The sequence below is a fragment of the Octopus sinensis genome, linkage group LG27, assembly GCF_006345805.1.
Source record: "Octopus sinensis linkage group LG27, ASM634580v1, whole genome shotgun sequence".
In the NCBI taxonomy this organism is placed as follows: Eukaryota; Metazoa; Mollusca; class Cephalopoda; order Octopoda; family Octopodidae; genus Octopus; species Octopus sinensis.
Genome location: NC_043023.1, coordinates 5,802,066 through 5,823,639, shown reverse-complemented (window position 1 = coordinate 5,823,639; position 21,574 = coordinate 5,802,066). Strand labels below are relative to the sequence as shown.

Sequence of the window (21,574 nt, the reverse complement as noted above, 5' to 3'; positions counted from 1 at the left end):
AATTAATTTAAAACAATGTGATTAAAGAGGCTTTACATTTGACAGATTAATCTGAATGCTAAAGGGTTAATGCCTTTGTAAAGGATTACATCCAAATATAGAATCCACCATCATCAGGCAAAATTTTAAACATGTTAAGACTTTAAATAGTTGACATGTGCAAAGCCAAAATTCATGGAAGGATTCTTCTATGAATTTGTGAATTTCAGTCACTGCACTGACCATGCTGGAGCATCACCAATGAAAGTTTCAATCCAAGTATGTAATTCAGTTTTCTACTATTTCTCATATATGAATACATACATATATCTTTATCTTTTACTTCGATGAGGCTGCAGGCTGATGCATGTGTGCATTCAGTTCTTTGTTGAAAACGCGCTGGTACCATCTGATCTTCTAGATGGTTCTCAGGGCTCTGCTATCTAAGCTGTCAATCCTCTTTGCCAAGGTATTTGAGAAGGTCGATGCATTGTAGATGCAAAGCTTTGTCTTCTGGGAAATAGAGCAGTGTCACCAGGTTCAATCTCAAAGTGGAGGCGCAATGGCCCTGTGGTTAGGGCAGCGGATTCGCTGTTGGGGGATTGCGGTTTTGATTCGCAGACCTGGCGTTGTGTGTGTTTATTGAGCAAAAACACCTAAAGCGCCACAAGTCTCCGGCAGGGGGTGGTGGCAACCCCAGTTGTACTCTTTCGCCCCAACTTTCTCTCTTTTTTTTTCCTGTTTCTTGAGTGACACTGCGATAGACTAACGTCCCGTCCAGCTGGGGTGGGGTGGGGACACATACACCACAGAAACCGGGGAAACTGGGCCCATGAGCCTGGATAGGCTTGAAAAGGGTGCATAAATAAATAAAATACTATACATTTGGTAATGTAGTCCTAGATAAACTATGTATGAATATAAGATGGGATGGTCACAGCTGGAACACTTTTTACCGTAGCTCTACTGGATTATGACTGACCTGGAGCTAAACAACTATAGCTCATTAGATAATGTAGTCCTAAATATATTATGAGTGAATAACAATTGGGATGGTCACATCAAGATACACCAGGAACATCTTTGATCATAGGTCTACTGGATCAGGACTGTCCTGGGGCTAAACAACTGTAGCTACTATTATCAACTACTATGATACATTGTGAAGGCGCATGGCTCAGTGGTTAGAGCGTTGAGCTTATGATCGTGAGGTTGTGAGTTCGAATCCCGGACCGGGCTGCGTGTTGTGTTCTTGAGCAAGACACTTTATTTCACGTTGCTCCAGTTCACTCAGCTGTAGAAATGAGTTGCAACATCACTGGTGCCAAGCTGTATCGGCCCCTTTGCCTTTCCCTTGGATAACACTGGTGGCGTGGAGAGAGGAGGCTGGTATCCATGGGCGACTGCTGGCCTTCCACAAACCACCTTGCCCAAACTTGTGCCTGGGAGGGTAACTTTCTAGGTGCAATCCCATGGTCATTCATGACCGAAGGGGTCTCCTCCTCCTCATATGATACATTAGATAATGTAGTCCTAGATACATTATGTCTGAATAAATGATGGGATGGTCATAGTTGGAACAACTTTGCTCATGGTTCTACTGGATCAAAGGTTGACCTGGGGCTAAACAACAACAGCCACTAATACTATCTACTATACTGGACATTAGATAATGTAGCCCTGGATACACTATGCCTGAATAAAAGATGGGGTGGTCGCAGCTGGAACAGTTTTGATCATAAGTCTACTTGATGAAAAGTGCCCTGGGATAAACAACAGCAAGAACACACACACACACACACACACACACTGACAAGCACATCAAGGAAGAAGTAGTAGTAGTAGCACTAGCAATAGTAGTGATGGCCATGGTGGGAAGACTACACTTACCTTCATGATCCATTGTGATTCGTTGACTAAAATCAATGCCTTCAAATTGTCCATTTTTCTCTTTCAATACCCACATCATCTTGGCATCAGGGAAACTGCTAGGTTTATTACAAGGGAGTTTTAGAACTGCTCCAGGTCTTCTTGAATAATATATTGGATCCTGATTAGGGTACTGTTGGAGGTAGGCACGACGCAAATCAAAGACAACCGACATGGCAGTCCCATGGGAGTTGTTTGCAAAACACTGATACATTCCGACGTCTTTCTGTTCGGGTCGGTTGAACACAAGTGTTCCCTCGTTTGGTAGCTTGACGATACGGTCATCGTTGCCAGCTGGATTGAAGTCCTGCAGGTCTTTTTTCCAAGTATACCTGGTTGTAGAAGAGATGGAAAAAGACAGAGATGATGGGAACAGGCAGGGATTGTTTGAGTATGGATGTAAAAAAGGGTTGTATCTGTATATGAAGAAGCAGATTATGAGAAGGATGACTACAAATCCAAGTATGCAAAGGATGACAACAGCATAGACTGGTATGCGGGATCTTGTATAGAACACCGGAGACATAGGAATGTTATATATACACCACCAAAGACATAAGAATGTTATATATAGAACGTGGAGGCGCAATGGCCCAGTGGTTAGGGCAGCGGACTCGCGGTCATAGGATCGCGGTTTCGATTCCCAGACCGGGCGTTGTGAGTGTTTATTGAGCGAAAACACCTAAAGCTCCACAAGGCTCCGGCAGGGGATGGTGGTGATCCCTGCTGTACTCTTTCACCACAAACTTTCTCTCACTCTTACTTCTGTTTCTGTTGTACCTGTATTTCAAAGGGGCCGGCCTTGTCACTCTCAGTGTCACGCTGAATATCCCCGAGAACTATGTTAAGGGTGCACGTGTCTGTGGAGTGCTCAGCCACTTACACGTTAATTTCACGAGCAGGCTGTTCCATTGATTTGGATCAACCGGAACCCTCATCGTCGTAAGCGACGGAGTGCTTCCAATACAGGATGTAAAAAAATATAAAATCATCATCATCATCGTTTAACATCCATTCTCCATGCTAGCATGGGTTGGATGGTTTGACCGGGGATTTGGGAAGCCAGAAGGCTGCACCAGGCTCCAGTCTTATCTGGCAGTGGTTCTACAGCTGGATGCCCTTCCTAACACCAACCACTCCATGAGTGTAGTGGGTGCTTTTTACGTGCCACCTGCACAGGTGCCAGGCAAGGCTGGCAACGGCCACGGTTGGATTGGTGCAATTTACATGCCACCGGCACGGAAGCCAGTCGAGGCGGCACTGGCATCGTCCACGATTCGGATGGTGCTTTTTACGTGCCACTGGCACGGAAGCCAGTCGAGGCGGCGCTGGCATCGGCCACGATTCGGATATAATGAAATTATTGTATACAGTGCTCAGGTGCACCACAACTTGTCAGAGTATATGCAGTAATGTACAAATGTCTGGAAAGCGAACAATGCATGAGTCAAATACATGCTTGTGTTTGTATGGAAGGGTGAAAATCAGGTGTAGTGTTGGCGAATCTCAGAAAGCATGGAAGTTTGAAGGATGCAGTGCTCCGACAACTAACAACTGATGCCAGCAGTTTGTTCTGCTTCAGCAACTCTCAGCGGAAAAAATTTTCAACATGGGAGCTGTGCTGTTTGATTTTGTGGTTGACAGGTTTAATATGTCAGTGCTCAGGTGTTGTCGATATCAGTAATGTACTGGGAAAGCATGGAGTCAGTAGGATGCAGTGTTTTGGCGATCTCAGACATGGATTTGAAGGATGCAGACCAACTGATGGAGTTGTTCATGCTTCAGCAGCTCTCAGCGTGAAAAATGTTTCCTGAAGACATGGGAGCTGTGCTGTTTTCTGACTTTGTAAATATGTCCACAGGTGTTAGATGGGTGGAGTTTGTAGTAGTAATGGGTGTGGTTTGAGAGAAGTGGAAGAAAGACCAGGGATATTGTGTGTGTGTGTGTGTGTGTGTTGTGTTGTGAAGCAGTTAGTAAAGTATGAGAAAGAAAAATGGAGAGAAAGAAGAGGACAAGATGGAGAAAGATGAGAGTAAAAGAGAATGAGAGATGAAGAGAGAATGGAAAAAAAGAGCATGGAGGGGAGGGAGAAAAAGTGCTAGAGAGATATGAGAGTAATAGGAAGAGTAAAAGTGTCGAGCTGGCAGTAGTGCGACACTGGTAACGATCATGCTTGAATGGTGCCTTTTAAGTGCCACTGGCAAAGAAGTCAGTTAGCTCCTCTGTCAATGATCACACTCATATTTCAAAAATTTTTTTTTACTTGTTTCAGTCATTTTGACTGTGGCCATGCTGGAGCACCGCCTTTTAGTTGAGCAAATCGACCCCGGGACTTATTCTTTGTAAGCCCAGTACTAATTCTATCGGTCTCTTTTGCCGAACCGCTAAGTTACGGGGACGTAAACACACCAGCATCGGCTGTCAAGCAATACTAGAGGGACAAACACAGACACACAAACACATACATACATATACATATATATGACAGGCTTCTTTCAGTTTCCGTCTACCAAGTCCACTCACAAGGCATTGGTCGGCCCGGGGCTATAGCAGAAGACACTTGCCCAAGATGCCACGCAGTGGGACTGAACCCGGAACCATGTGGTTGGTTAGCAAGCTACTTACCACACAGCCACTCCTGCGCCTTTGCACCCGGCTAGAACAGATGCCAGCCATCGAATTTGATTTTTGAATCCAATAGCTAAACACCCCAGCATACAGTGTGTTCAGAGGCAATAGGGGGGCTAGATGAGAGCCGATGAAGGGGGCAATAATCCCCAAAATACGGCATATACACTCATTATCCACCTTTGTCTCCGATCTCATTGCTTCTTTACATCTGACATCTTCATATAAAACAGCAAAAAACAGTGCAAAAATAGTTTCTATAGAATATTAATAGAATAGGCGCAGGAGTGGCTGCGTGGTAAGTAGCTTGCTTACCAACCACATGGTTCCGGGTTCAGTCCCACTGTGTGGCACCTTGGGCAAGTGTCTTCTACTACAGCCTCAAGTTGACCAAAGCCTTGTCAGTGGATTTGGTAGATGGAAACTGAAAGAAGCCCATCATATATATATGTGTGTGTGTGTGTATATCATCATCATCATCATCATCGTTGAAGAACGTCCGTTCTCCATGCTAGAATGGGTTGGACGGTTCGACCGGGGATCTGGGAAGCCAGAAGGCTGCACCAGGCTCCAGTCTTATCTGGCAATGTTTCTACAGCTGGATGCCCTTCCTAACGCCAACCACTCCGTGAGTGTAGTGGGTGCTTTTTACGTGCCACCTGCACAGGTGCCAGGCGAGACTGGCAACAGCCATGGTCGGATTGGTGTATTTTATGTGCCACCGGCACGGAAGCCAGTCGAGGCGGTGCTGGCATCGGCCACGAGTCGGATAGTGCTTTTTACGTACCACCAGACCAGGGATCCTGGCTGGTTCAATTCGATTTCGATTTCGCTTGCCCCAACATGTCTTGTGTGTGTATATGGTTGTGCGTTTGTGTTTTTCTCCCCAACATCGCTTGACAACTGATGCTGGTGTGTTTACGTCCCCATCACGTAGCGGTTCAGCAAAAGAGACCGATAGAATAAGTCTTGGAGTTGATTTCTTTGACTCAAGGTGGTGCTCCAGCATGGCCACAGTCAAATGACTGAAACAAGTAAAAGAGTAAAGAGTGATATTTGTAGAAACAACCTTAATACCTATGGATATTATCCAACCATTTCATTCTTGGCCTACTCTTACGTCTCCCTTCAAAATTTCCAAGAGGAACCCCAACTCTTGGTGGGTGCTACATGATACCCCTAGCCTTGTTTGTGGATCACTTTCTAGAGGTGTGCTGCAGAATTTTAAAAAATATAATTTAACGCTTCAGAAAATTCATAAATTCATCCAGAAAAATCAGGAGTGGCTGTGTGGTAAGTAGCTTGCTAACCAACCACATGGTTCCGGGTTCAGTCCCACTGCGTGGCATCTTGGGCAAGTGTCTTCTGCTATAGCCCCAGGCCGACCAATGCCTTGTGAGTGGATTTGGTAGACGAAAACTGAAAGAAGCCTGTCGTATATATATATATGTGTGTGTGTGTGTGTGTGTGTGTGTGTGTGTGGTGTGTGTGTGTGTGTGTCTGTGTTTGTTCCCCTAGCATTGCTTGACAACCGATGCTGGTGTGTTTACGTCACCATCACTTAGCGATTCGGCAAAAGAGACCAATAGAATAAGTGCTGGGCTTACAAAGAATAAGTCCTGGGGTCGATTTGCTCGACTAAAGGCGGTGCTCCAGCATGGCCGCAGCCAAATGACTGAAACAAGTAAAAGAATAAAAGAATAGGTAAGGATTGGCAAAGAAACCTAAGTGAAGATACTAAGTTTGGCATTTTTACTGACCTCTCCTCTTCTGAAGATCAGATGCTGCAACTGGTGCATTACTGTGTCAGCACCTGTAATTCTAGTATGTAACAGTCATCTTCTGCACACCATCACTTGTGAATATGGCCTGCAGATAAAGTTCCGTACTTGTCTCAGTGATGTTCCACAAACATGTAGAGTACACTGATATGTTCTTTAAGGCGGCGAGCTGGCAGAAACGTTAGCACACCGGGCGAAATGCTTAGCAGTATTGAGTCCGTCGTTGCGTTCTGAGTTCAAATTTCGCCGAGGTCAACTTTGCCTTTCATCCTTTCGGGGTCGATAAATTAAGTGCCAGTTAGGCACTGGGGTCGATGTAATCGACTTAATCCGTTTGTCTGTCTTTGTTTGTCCCCTCTATGTTTAGCCCCTTGTGGGTAGTAAAGAAACATATGTTCTTGAGAGTTGTCATGCAGTGACATATATATATTTCTTTACTACCCACAAGGGGCTAAACACAGAGGGGACAAACAAGGACAGACAAAGGGATTAAGTCGATTACATCAACCCCCAGTGTTAACTAGTGCGTACTTTTTAATCGACCCCGAAAGGATGAAAAGTCGACATCGACCTCGTGGCAATTTGAACTTCAGAACGTGACGGCAGACAAAATGCCTATTTCTTTACTACCTACAAGGGGCTAAACACAGAGGAGACAAACAAGGACAGACAAAGGGATTAAGTCGATTACATCGACCCCAGTGCGTAACTGGTACTTATTTAATCGACCCCGAAAGGATGAAAAGCAAAGTCAACCTCGGGGGAATTTGAACTCAGAACATAACGGCAGACAAAATGCCTATTTCTTTACTACCTACAAGGGGCTAAACACAGAGGAGACAAACAAGGACAGACAAAGGGATTAAGTCGATTACATCGACCCCAGTGCGTAACTGGTACTTATTTAATCGACCCCGAAAGGATGAAAAGCAAAGTCAACCTCGGGGGAATTTGAACTCAGAACATAACGGCAGACAAAATGCCTATTTCTTTACTACCTACAAGGGGCTAAACACAGAGGAGACAAACAAGGACAGACAAAGGGATTAAGTCGATTACATCGACCCCAGTGCGTAACTAGTACTTATTTAATCGACCCCGAAAGGATGAAAGGCAAAGTCGACCTCGGGGGAATTTGAACTCAGAACATAACGGCAGACAAAATGCCTATTTCTTTACTACCTACAAGGGGCTAAACACAGAGGAGACAAACAAGGACAGACAAAGGGATTAAGTCGATTACATCGACCCCAGTGCGTAACTAGTACTTATTTAATCGACCCCGAAAGGATGAAAGGCAAAGTCGACCTCGGCGGAATTTGAACTCAGAACGTAACGGCAGACGAAATACGCTAAGCATTTCGCCCGGCGTGCTAACGATTCTGCCAGCTCACTGCCTTCTTATCACACAGTAATGCCTGCACCCTATGTTAAAGAATTTTTATAATTCTTTTCCATAATCTCTGCTGAAGCATCACCCCTACCACGAAAAGCACTATTTATCTAAAACCAAAGGTCTGGGCCTCAAGCAACCAGAAGGATCAAAACTCTACATGTACAACACAAAAAACAGCAATACTTACGTAGGCTGTGGTTCGCCAGTGGCCCGACACAGAAGCTGCACAGTCTCTGAATCCTTAAATGGTACCAAGGTGGGTGGGTAAACTGTCATCAAAGGGGGTTGGGTAACTGAAATAGAATAGCATCACTATGTTTATACATACATATATAAAACTGAGAATGTGTGTCTGTCTGACACATTATTCTTACTGGTTGGGATACATAGAAGCCCCTTGTGGGTAGTAAAGAGATATATATACATACATACATATATATACACACATACATTATATACATAGATATCTTTTATCTGGTTCCAGTCATTAGACTGTGGCCATGCTGGGGCACTGCTTTGAAGAATGTTTAGCTGTATGAATCTACCCCAGGACTTAATTCTTTTTTTAAAGCCTGGTATTCATTCTATCAATTTATTTTGCCAAACATCTAAGTTATAGGAATGCAAACACACCAACTCTGGTTGTCAAGCCGTGGTAGGGACAAATACATTTATACAAAGACATACACACACACAAAAGGCTTCTTGAAGCTTCCGCAGACCAAATTCAATCACAAGGCTTTGTGAGCAGATTTGGTAAGTTGAAACTCCTTGCACACCCATGCGCATGTGTGTGTGGTACAAAGCTTGTTTCCCAACCATATGGTCATGGGTTCAGTCCCACTGCACAGCACCTTGGACAAGTGTCTTCTACAATAGCTTCAGGCCAACCAAAGCCTTGTCAGTGGATTTGGCAAACAGCAACTGAAAGAAGCCTGTTTTGTGTGTGTGTGTGTGTGTGTGTGTGTATATATATATATATATATATATATATATAAACTAATGTAGGATAAAATTTTTTTCAGGAAAAAAATTTTATCAATGGCCAGCATATCAAAAAATACCTTTAAAGGTTAAATTTATAAATAATTTACAAGATAAGAGCAAAAGAAAAATTCCAATGCCAGATATGCCGAAAAAAAGACAAAAATTGTCAATAACCATTATAATTTATGCGTCTCGAAACAAACCGATAGAAATCAGTAATAACGGATTTTTTAGAAATTTCTATCGGTTTGTTTCGAGACGCATAAATTATAATGGTTATTGACATTTTTGTCTTTTTTTCGGCATATTTGGCATTGGAATTTTTCTTTTGCCCTTATCTTGTAAATTATATAATATATATATTATATATATATTTATACACACACACACATAGATACATATATATACATACATACATACATATACACACACTCATAAATATATGTGTGTGTATGTGCATATATATATATACATATATATATATATATATTATATATATATATATATATATATCTATATATATATATATACATACACAAACACACATATTATGACTGTGTGTCTTTCAGTCTGTGTTTGTCTCCCATCACAACTTGACAACCAGTTACCATAACTTAGCAGTTCAGCAAAGAATTGATAGAATAAGAACCAGGCTTTAAAGACAAGTACTGACACTGATTCATTTGACTACACATTCTTCAAAGTGGTACCCCAGCATGGCTGCAGTCTCATGACCGAAACAAGTAAAAGAAGAAAAAAAGATGGAGAGAGAGAGAGACAAACAGACAGGAATATAATAAACTAGCACTAAGACCCAGCGTTGCCAGGTCTGGTGCTAGTGCTTGTTGTTCATTGCCGGGTCGCAGTAAAAGTTTCTCACTAAATCAAGAGCTAAGTTTCTTATCACATTTCAGCCCGGACCAGTTTTGTTGCTTATGAGCTAATTGGAGCTTTACATGAGAGTAATCAATATTCATTGGACTTTGGCAATGCCCATATGCCCATAATTTATGGGCATATTTATCGATTTTTTTAAAGGCTTTCTGGGGTGACTGGGGAAATGAAAAGATATTCACGACCACCCTCAGACAGTTTTGAAAGCCCATAGAAAATACGAGCCTTTTACGTGAAAAACTGGATTTGTATAAAGGACACACTGATACACAGATATTTTGCCGTTTATAGATATAGAGATATTGACATATAAAAGAATTTAACTTACCTGAATAGACTGACCCAGCTACAGCAACAAGGATGAAGATAGATACTGGTGAAATCTTCATAGTGTGTTTAGCTGGATTAACTGTTTCGTAGTAGATTTATTGTGTTATGTCTGGAAAAGAGAGAGAAAATAAGGGTTACAAAGGTTTGTTATCTTAGTTGGTGTTAAACCCCCTATCAGACCTGAGCCAGCAATACTTGTAATCAAAGATGTTCCAAACATGACCATCTCATCGACTACATTGTTCAATGTGTCCATCCTTTGATGAGACTGTAGGGCTATTGCTTCTACTGGTGGTATTGCCAAGGTTTGCTAGTACTTTGGCTTCATAGACAACCCCTTTGGTTTCACAGTGGCCTCCCACAGGCATCTGTTGTGGTCCCTGCATGAACATCCTGCCTATTCCTGTGGCCTAGTGATATCTTTTACAAATGTAGAAGTGGCTGTGTGGTAAGTAGCTTGCTTACGAACCACATAGTTCCGGGGTTCAATCCCACTACATGGCACCTTGGGCAAGTGTCTTCTACTATAGCCTCAGGCCGACCAAAGCCTTGTGAATGGATTTGGTAGATGGAAACTGAAAGAAGCCCGTTGTATATATACATATATATACGTGCGTGTGTGTGTGTGTATGACTGTGTGTCTGTGTTTGTCCCCCTAGCATTGCTTGACAACCGATGCTGGTGTGTTTATGTCCCCGTCACTTAGCGGTTCGGCAAAAGAGACCGATAGAATAAGTACTAGGCTTACAAAGAATAAGTCCTGGGGTCGATTTGCTCGACTAAAGGTGGTGCTCCAGCATGGCCACAGTCACATGACTGAAAACAAGTAAAAGAGTATATATATATATATATATATATATATATATATATATATATATATATATACACACACACACACACATACATACATATACATACCAATCTATATATATTTATATAAATGTATATTATCATCCTCATTGGTTAACGTGTTTTCCATGATAGCATGGGTTGGATGGTTTGACTAAGGTTGTCAAAACAATCTGGCAGTGTTTCTACAGCTGGATGCCCTTCCTAACGCCAAGTGTAGTGGGTTTTTTTTATGTGGCACAGGAGCCAGTCCGGTGGGCTCAGCATCGATCACGTTCAGATAGTGCTTTTTATGTGCCACCGACATGTGAGCCAGTCAGGGGGTACTGGCATCAGCCACATTCGGATGGTGCCTTTTACGTGACACCGGCACAAGGGCCAGTTAGGTAAAACTGGGATTGACCACATTTGGATGGTGCTTTTATACATGCCACTGGTACAGGAAGCCATTCAGGGGACACTGGTATCAATCACATTCGGATGATGCCTTTTACGTGCCACCGGAAGGGGGTCAGTCAGGGGGCACTGGCCACAGTTGTGATTTTGGTTTTACTTGACTCAACATATGTGCATGTATGAGAAAAATATAAGTTCAAGTAGAACAGTTTAAACTTTTTGAGAAATCCAAAAAGAGAGAAAATAATTTCTAATAAAAATTCATCATGTTCAGAAATATCCTGCTAGAGCAAGCAATAAGAATATGAAAATAACAATTGAAAAAGTTCATTATAGATATAAAGATACCATAAACAATTATGAAAATGGAGAAAAGTTGTTAAAAATCAAAATTAGATTTAATAAGTACATACAAACGTTTCAAAGGGCAATACGTAAGAAAAAGTTATAATAATAATAACTATAATTAAAGTTATGTATTGTCATTCTCATCAGTGTGAAGAGTTGAAGGGAAAAAACATGCAAGAAAGTTATTACTAAAAATCAAGAACGAAAAATAAATGGGGTAACTAAAAACAGGGAATTGTCGATGTGTATGCAAGTCCCTCTTTTTCATTTCTCTTAACTTTTCTCTTTTACAACTTATTTGTAAATATCCGGTTAAATTTTCCTTATTACCCAATTTACTTTTCCTTCTTGACTTTTAGTAATAACTTTCTTGCATGTTTTTTTCCTTCAACTCTTCACACTGTCAAAAATGATAATACATAACATTAATTATTATTATTATTTTTTCTTACACATTTGTATTGTCCTTTGAAACGTTTGTATGTACTTATTAAATCTAATTTTGAATTTTTAACAACTTTTCTCCATTTTTATAATTGTTTATGGTATCTTTATACCTATAACGAACTTTTTCATATGTGCATATATATATATATGTGTGTGTGTGCACATATATATATATATTCACACACGTGTGTATAAGTACTTATATATGTATGTATATGTACATGTGTGTGTGTACTCACACATACATTATATGGAATATATCTTCGACCGAGATGTTACAATTGTATCCAATTCTTCAAGTGCTTACCATATGAACTACGATGAAAAAATATAAGATATGGTATATAATATTCATTGTGCAGGGGTTCCTTGAGACATGTAATTTATTTTAAGGGTTACACAAGGGTAAAAAGGTGTAGATATATGTTACCACATTTTTACATGTATAGGAACCGCTCTGATGGTATAACTCTAAGCCAGACTAATGGAACACACAGCCAGTGCCATCTTAATATTACAGACCCCTAAACAAATCAGTACACTGGACCCTATAGTATTATCTATTGACAGCAAGCCACAGTGGTGGAATTCTGGTTTAAGCATCCCATAAAACCCCTTATAGCCCTTTTTATTTTTTGAAATTTTCAGAAAATTTTTGAAAAATTGTGTTCTCCACATGGGAATTCATATGATTACGGGAAAAAAAAATTTTACCTTCATATATTTGTCAGTCTGATATATACTCTTTCTCTTTTACTTGTTTCAGTCATTTGGCTGTGGCCATGCTGGAGCACAGCCTTTTAAGCCGAGCAAATCGACCCCAGGACTTATTCTTTGTAAGCCTAGTACTTATTCTATCGGTCTCTTTTGCCGAACAGCTAAGTTACGGGGACGTAAACACACCAGCATCGGTTGTCAAGCGATGTTTGGTGGGGGGTGGGGGGCAAACACAGACACACAAACATACACACATATATACATATATACGACGGGCTTCTTTCAGTTTCCGTCTACCAAATCCACTTAAAAGGCTTTGGTCAGCCCGAGGCTATAGTAGAAGATACTTGCCCAAGGTGCCACGCAGTGGGACTGAACCCGGAACCGTGTGGTTGGGAAGCAAGCTACTTACCACACAGCCATTCCTGTACCTATATTGCTGTTTTTTAATATTTTTTCCCGTTTTATGGAATGATGATGCGGAAGTAAAACACGGGTTTTGCTTAGTCCAAGGGTGATCCATTGCTGGGATTTAAGCAAAAAAATTGGACTGTATAAATTTTAAACTCTGATTTTAAAAAATTCGTAAAAGGGGAACCTCTAGTATTTGTGGGATGTGGAGAGTAGCTTAAAAAATATTTAAAAAAAACCTTTTTATAATCGTATGAATTCCAATGTGTAGAAGAACACAAATTTACAAAACTTTCCTGAAAATTCCAAGAAATAAAAAAGTTATGAGGGTTTATATGGAGTGCTTAAAAAGAATTCCGCTGCTAAGGCATACATCAGTGGTTTTCAACTGGGGCCCATATAAGATATTGTTAAAATTTATCAACAATAAAATGGTTTTACTTCTAGGATCTTTACCTGACCGACAGATTTAAAAAAATTATTTTTTGTAACTAAACACTTTCAAACTTCGTGTACTGGTAGAATGTGTCATATAAAACATATTTTACTCTTGACGTTTTTGAGAAAATTCTGTATTTTGGAAGTTGTTGTTGATAAACAACAGCAGTAATTTTATTCAGTAATTTTATACACGTCATTGATTGGTTGAAATTACCGAAATACGACAACTTTAACAAGAAATAACTTCGAAAATACAGAATTTTCTCAACAACGCTATGAGTAAAAGATGTTTTATGTGACACATTCTACCAGTGTCCGAAGTTTGAAAGTGTTTAGTTACAAAAAATTATTTTTTAAATCTGTCGGTCAAAAGGTAAAGATCCTACTTCTACAATACATAAAATATCTTGACAATTTTAAAAATACAATTCCTAATATTCAATTATAAAAATATAATAGGATTATTATAATAGGAACCCCACCCATCCCCGTAAAATAAGAGCCAAAGGGGTCCGTGGGTAAAAAACGGTTGAGAAACACAGGCACATATAGATCAGAATTTAGCCCCGAGATACGTGAGGTCCTGAGCAAAAACCCAAAGACACGCGATAAATTGTTATCGTCGTTTAGCGCCAGATCAGTCAACATGGAAGAGGCCTGTGATCAAACGTATTCCTGTCATGACCATCTCTGTTTATTCTTACGTGCAAGCAACACCAGACACTAGTCGTTTGAAGGAGTTAAGGCGATTCAGGTGCTCCTTTTAACAGATCAACGGACCACGTTGATCTGTTAAAAGGATCCAGTCGATGGAGAAATATATATATTATTCTTTTATTTGTTTCAGTCATTTGATTGCGGCCATGCTGGAGCACCACTTTTAGTCGAACAAATCGACCCCAGGACTTACTCTTTGTAAGCCTTGTACTTATTCTATCGGTTCCTTTCGCAGACGTAAACACACCAGCATCGGTTGTCAAGCGATGAGGGGGGGACAAACAGACAACATACTATATATATATATATATATATAATATATATTATATATAATATATATACGACGAGCTTCTTCCAGTTTCTGTCTACCAAATCCACTCACAAGGCTTTGGTCACTTGCCCAAGGTGCCATGATGTGGGACAGAACCCGGGACCATGTGGTTCGTAAGCAAGCTACTTACCACACACCCACTCCTGCGACGTATACATTACATAAAACAACACACACATATATATATATATATAGTATATATATATATATATAATATATATATATATATATGTATTATATATATACACACACACTCATAAATAAAACGTAAATATATAGGTTATATATACTGATACGTTATAGTAACACATGAAATTATTCACACGCACAAGTATTCGCTTCACACATTTATCTACAGATTATATAGCTACAGGTGTATAATTAGAAAAAGAATTCAAACTGTAAACACAACATATATATATATATATATATACACACACACACACAAAGAGAGAAATCTATATACAAGCAAAACGTAAATATATATATATATAGGTTATAAATACAGGTACGTTATTGTTAGTAATATATAAAACAAATACACCTTACAAATTATATAGCAATAGGTGTGTCCTTCGGAAAGGAAACCAAACTATGACCACTACATACATGTATGTAGGTAGGTAGGCAGGTATATAGATCTCTCTATACAAACAAAACAGGTAAGTTATTGCTGGTAATACACAAAACACGTACACTTAACATATTATATAGTAACAGGTGTGTCCTTCGGAAAGCTTACCAAACTATAAACACTATACATACATATGTGTGTGTGTATATATATATATATATATATATATATATATATATATATATATATATATATATATATCAATATATATGGCGGAGGTAAGGAATACGTACACCACCCGTTTTCGGCGTAACAAAACCCCTAACCCCTAAAAATCGGGTGTACGTATTCTATATATAGATATATATATATAACATATATATATATATATATACATATATATATACATATATTATATATATATATATATATATATATATATATATATATATATATACATCATATATATATATATATACATATATATATATATATATACATATCTATATATATACATATATATATCAAGTATATATTTAGATGGAGGACGTAGTTTAAAGAATTTGTGATTTATTGGCGGAAAGGGACTTGAATAAGGATTCAGGTAAAACTTCGAAATCCCAGACAAAACTAAACACATACATACATACATATAAATTATTTTTCACTGTTTAAAGTTATCACTATGTATTGTTAATCTTGGGTGCAGATGACTGTTAGTTATTTCAAAGTAATTTTATGATTCATCGAAGGAAAAGGCCATCAGGTAAAAAGTCCCAGCCAAAACTCATTACATAGGAACACACACAGGTGTGTATGTGTAGGTATATATTTTATATATATATATTGATATATATTTATATACATAGACACAAGCAAAAGGTGAAAATTATTAGGTGAGGATAAAATAAATATTAAATATTGCTAAAATGGCGGCGGTCATTAACGAAAATACGTGGCCTAAATTACTTACCTGCCTGACATGACCTGCTTAAGTGATATTCAAAGTATTAAAGAAAACTAGGAAATGACGATAACAGCAGTAGCAGCCTCAGCAGCAGTAGCAGTGACAATAGTGGTAATGGCGCCTGCAGTAGTAATAAGTGGTGGAGGTGGTGGTAGTATTTGTTATAATGGTAGTGGCGGTTGTAATATTAGTGGTGGTGGTGGTGTTGTTGATTTCATTAGTCAACAGGTGACCAGAAAGATCTGTTGCAAATATTTAATATAGTGCATGGCTCAGGTGTGGTAAGAAGTTTGCTTCTCAACCAGATGCTTCTGGGTTCAATCCCACTGTGTGAGGGTCTTCTGCTGCTGCTGCTGCCCCAGGCTGATCAAAGCCTTGCGAGTGGATTTGGTAGATGGAAACTGAAAGAAGCCTGTCGTGGTAAGAAGCTTGCTTCCCAACCACATGGTCCCAGGTTCAGTTCCACTACACGATGGCAGTTTGGGCAAATGTCTTTTACTATAGCTTTGGACCAACCAAAGCCTTATGAATGGATTTGGTTAGAAGGTAGCTGAAAGAAACCTGTTTCATATATATCTTTATATATAAAAGTAAGGTTGTGTGTCTGTCTCCTACGATTTAGATTCCTAACTACTCCCACATTTTGCGGTGCAGTTTAACCAAAACCGGGTATCTTATAGTCGTGATTCATATCGGGCCCTTCTGGGTATTAGCGCGCGTCTACGATGAGTCTACGATTTTAAAAATAATTTACTATCATTTTTTTCCATTTTAATGCATTTTTTCGCTATTATATAAGGGGAGTAACTCTCTAAAATGTTACGATGAGTCAACGATTTAAAAAAAATTTACCATAATTTTGTTTCCATTTTTAATGCATTTTTTTGCTATTTTTGGCTATAACTCTCTAAAAATGCTTTATAGTTATTTCCCCTTACAAACCCGAGCAACGCCGGGGATACTGCTATTATAATATATATATGTATATTAAATATATGTATGTATGTATGTATGCATGAATGTATGTAGTATGTATGTATGTATGTATGTATGTATATATATAATATATATATTATATATATATATATATATATATATATATATATATATATATCAACAATCAAGGAACGGCCATGATAGGCCATTCACCCACTAGAAATAACAGCCAAAGCTTCACCGCAAATAAAGATTAATTCCGTAAACAGGAGAAAATTTAAAAAAATTTACCCTGTAATTTCTTGTACGATGCACCGTTTCATCTGCTGTTTAATGGTAAACTAACCTGATTAAATTAAATCAAGCCAATCTTCCATAGGCCCTCAGATTCTCAGCAAGAAATAGCCAAGTCGGAACAGATATTTTCACGAGGCATTTCAAACCCTGCCAAGGTAATATCATGGCCGTTCCTTGATTGTTGATGTTGAACTTAAAAATGGTCTATGACTATTTAATTTTTCCCACTAGGCCGCTGGTGGCAAAAAGAATTCTACAATTTTTTTCTGCCACCCTATATGATTAATAAATATATATAGATATATATATATATATATATATTATATATATATATATAATATATAATATATATTATATATATATATATATATATATATATATATAACATATGTATGTATGTATGTATATATATAATAGAAATATATTACAAAAAGAAAATAGAAACTACATGTGGAAATGTAAGGGGAAAGTAAGAAGAGAAATAAGCGAAAATGCACATTGGAAATCAAAAAAAGTAAAGGATTTTTATGAAAAGTAACGATAGATATATACAATTAGATGAACTGAGGTAGGAATAAAGTAAAAGTAATAAAAGTCATTATTGTGAATTGTTAAGAGATTCAAAAGCATACCGGTTTCGTGAATTTACTAATCATTGCTTGAATGCACACCATTATGAACGCGGTGAAATATATATATATATATATATATATATATATATATATATATATATATATATAGATATATATATATATATTATATATATATATATATATATATATAAAGTTAATCCAAACATGAAAACACAACACGAGGACGTGGAACAAGTATAGTGTTATTGGGCGCTCAGGAAAGGAAAGAAGGAAGGAGGATTTAACGTTTCGAGCGGAGCTCTTCGTCAGAAACATAGGAAGAGGAAAGATCCAAGGAAGGGAAGACGGAGGAAAAAATCGCCAACGGTACACACGCGGTCTTGTCACCCTGCCATTGCTTGACAACTGATGCTGGTATGTTTATGTTCCAATCTTGTGGCAAGAGTCATTGACACCCCTGTGGGATTGGAAGAATGGACTAGCGGAACTCTTATAAAAAGTAGTGTATTGGTTGAGACGAGAAAAGTCGTAGGAGTTGTTGAGAGTTCGTGGAAGTCATAGAGATCTATGAGAATTTGTATTTATTGGAGAATCGTGTTTAGTGGAATAATTTGAAGTATGTCACGTAGACAGCTGTGTCTATCTTCACTTCATAAAATCTGTATATCCAACATATAGAAGGATATAAAACCCCGTAACTAAGCGGTGCAGCAAAAGAGACCAATAGAATAAGTACTAGGTTTGATTTCTTTGACTAAAACCCTTTAAGGTGGTGCTCCAGTATGGCCACAGTCAAATGACTGAAACAAGTAAAAAAAGTATATATACATAGAATATGTAAGGAGCATTTGTCAACTGACATAAAGTAATAGGTATGTACTATGGGTGCTCCATTTGGTTTACCAATAAAACTCCGGTTTGAACTGTAACTGAATGTGTGTTGTTGAGACTATCCATCAGAAGTGGCTATAAGTGGTTTTTCTTTGAGCTGGTAGATGAGGATAAAGGTAAAAATGAAAAAATAAACCGCTAAGCGTCACTTGAAAAAGACATTTACTTCAGAGAATATAGAGTTTAGAATTTACAATATAGAATGTTATCGTAAATTCTCTAAATCGCTCTCTATATAAAGCTGAAGTTGTCTGTGTATGGCATGTTTGGTAGCCTTCAACTAACACTATCTCCTCCGAAACCCTGCGGCGCAAGTTGATCAAAATTGAGAGCATGATAGAAGAAGGCTTGCTCTTCCTTCTGTAGAAGAAAAAATTCAAATCGGACCATGTTAACACCAAAAATTATTTACATCAAAAAGATGCTTTTTTTCTATGAAAATCCCGATTTTTACGATTTTTTTGACTGCTGTGTCGACATTTTTCGGTGTATTTCAACTAGAAAAATGTTCACTTAAAGAGAAGAGCAAGCTACATAATGCAAAATTTTTACTTTTCAAAAATTCCAATTCTAAAGGGTCGAAACAAACCCGAGCAACGCCGGGCGATACTGTTAGAGTCTAATTTAGAGAATTTAGAATTGTAAAATACAGAGTATTTTACGATTGTTTCTAGAATAGCCAAGTGTGTGGATCATCATATTGAGTAAGGGTTCCATAGATCGAGTATTCCATCATCAGAGGGGGAGAAGCCAGAGCGATGTAAAAGTGATGGGAAAGTCCACAATCGATGATATTAATGTATTCCAGTTTGTCAAGAATGAGGGAAGGATCAGAGTCAAATAGGAATGAATTAGATAGATCCACGATCAAATGAAAAATGCAGTTATAGGTAATGGCCATGGGTGGAAGAGTGGCTGTGTGGGAAGTAGTTTGCTTCCCAACCACATGATTACTTGTTCAGTTCCACTGTGTGGCATCTTGGGCAAGTGTCTTCTACTATAGCCTTGGGTCGACCAAAGCCATGTGAGTGGATTTGGTAGACGGAAACTGAAAGAAGCCCGTCGTATATATATGTGTGTGTGTGTGAGATAGAGAGAGAGAGAAGAGAGAGAGAGAAAGAAAGAAAGAAAGAAAGAAAGAAAGAAAGAAAGAAAGAAAGAAAGAAAGAAAGAAAGAAAGAAAGAATAAGTTCAAGTGGAACAATTCAAACATTTTGTCGAGTCCAAAAACAAATATTTCTAATAAATATTCATCATATCAAAATGATAGCCAGTAATTAAAATATGAAAATAACAAGTAAAAGTTCGTTGTAGACACATATAAGATAAAATCTTATATAAAACCCTACAAACAATTATAAAAATGGAGAAGAGATATCAAAAAGGTTGATATAAAGAGCTTCACCCAGGAATTTTTTTAAAAACCCAGTCTGGTGGGTGTTAACAAGTATGTAGAAAACGAAAACGAAAAAAAAAAAAAAAAAATGAGCGCTAACGACCCTGGGGTGGTGGCGGCGGGGAGGGACTTTCGGAAAATTCACAAGATCCGATTTTTCCGCCATAACTTGTGAGTGGATTTGGTAAGAAGGTTATATAACAAAGAGGTTATATCAGACAAGCTGACCGGATATTTGCAAATAACTTGTAAAAGGAAGAAAAACAAGGACATGTTAATGTATTTTCGAGTCTGTCTGTGTAATAAACTATAAACTAATATATATTGATATACTCTTTACTCTTTTACTCTTTTACTTGTTTCAGTCATTTGACTGCGGCCATGCTGGAGCACCGCCTTTAGTCGAGCAAATCGACCCCAGGACTTATACTTTTGTAAGCCTAGAACTTATTCTATCGGTCTCTTTTGCCGAACCGCTAAGTAACGGGGACGTAAACACACCAGCAACTGTTGTTAAGCAATGCTAGGGGGACAAACACAGACACACACACACACATACATATATATACATATATACGACAGGCTTCTTTCAGTTTCCGTCTACCAAATCCACTCACAAAGCATTGGTCGGCCCGGGGCTATAGCAGAAGACACTTGCCCAAGATGCCACGCAGTGGGACTGAACCCGGAACCATGTGGTTGGTAAGCAAGCTACTTACCACACAGCCACTCCTGCGCCTATATATTGATTTTTTTTACGGAATCCCACGTTTTTGGTTATGGAGGATCCGATTCTGAAGCAAAAATTTTCAAAAATCGCATTTTAAAAATTCATCTCCCACCCCTTCATTTTTCACTTTTTCTGGAAATTTTTTTTTTTTTTTTTTTTTTTCGAAATATGTAGAAAAATACAAAGATTACGATTCTGAATAAAATTTTATAAAATTTCAATTTTTCAACAAAAATAAAAAAGAAAAAGAATATATATCCTCAACCTTCAATCAGGCTATCCACATGGTAGAAATAACAGCCAAATCTCACAAAACTAATTTCCCGAAGTAATATGACAAAGTAATTCGTATGAAGTTAAAGTGGGTTTCTTTTTTTTTAAAAAAAAAAGAACTTTTTAAACTTTTTTCAAACTATTTTTTTTTCAATCAATCTATGTGGGAAAATACGGAGATTAAGAATATGGAAAAAATAAACACAAATTACGGGGACGTAAACACACCAGCATCGGTTGTCAAGCGATGTGGGGGAGGGGGTACAAACACAGACACACAAACACACACACATATATATACATATACATATATACGACAGGCTTCTTTCAGTTTCC

At 38.3% G+C, this 21,574-nt stretch overlaps 1 protein-coding gene across 6 annotated transcripts in view; it reads right to left on the bottom strand.

Annotated features, from left to right (window-relative positions):
- The window catches only part of LOC115225381 (neuroglian), a 102,393-nt gene extending 86,138 nt beyond the window's left edge, over positions 1-16,255 (bottom strand). For 3 of the 6 annotated variants that reach the window (XM_036514409.1, XM_036514411.1, XM_036514412.1), the window contains exons 1-4: positions 16,129-16,255; positions 9,923-10,033; positions 7,901-8,006; positions 1,870-2,240 (exon numbers count right to left, since the gene is read on the bottom strand). In XM_036514409.1, the coding sequence (XP_036370302.1) occupies positions 1,870-2,240; positions 7,901-8,006; positions 9,923-9,983 (538 nt within the window). In that variant the 5' untranslated portion in view covers positions 9,984-10,033; positions 16,129-16,255. Of the gene's footprint in view, positions 1-1,869; positions 2,241-7,900; positions 8,007-9,922; positions 10,034-16,124 lie in introns of all 6 variants that reach the window. The other 3 variants (XM_029796337.2, XM_029796339.2, XM_036514410.1) reach the window with 2 other exon arrangements.
- Positions 16,256-21,574: the final 5,319 nt, after the last annotated feature.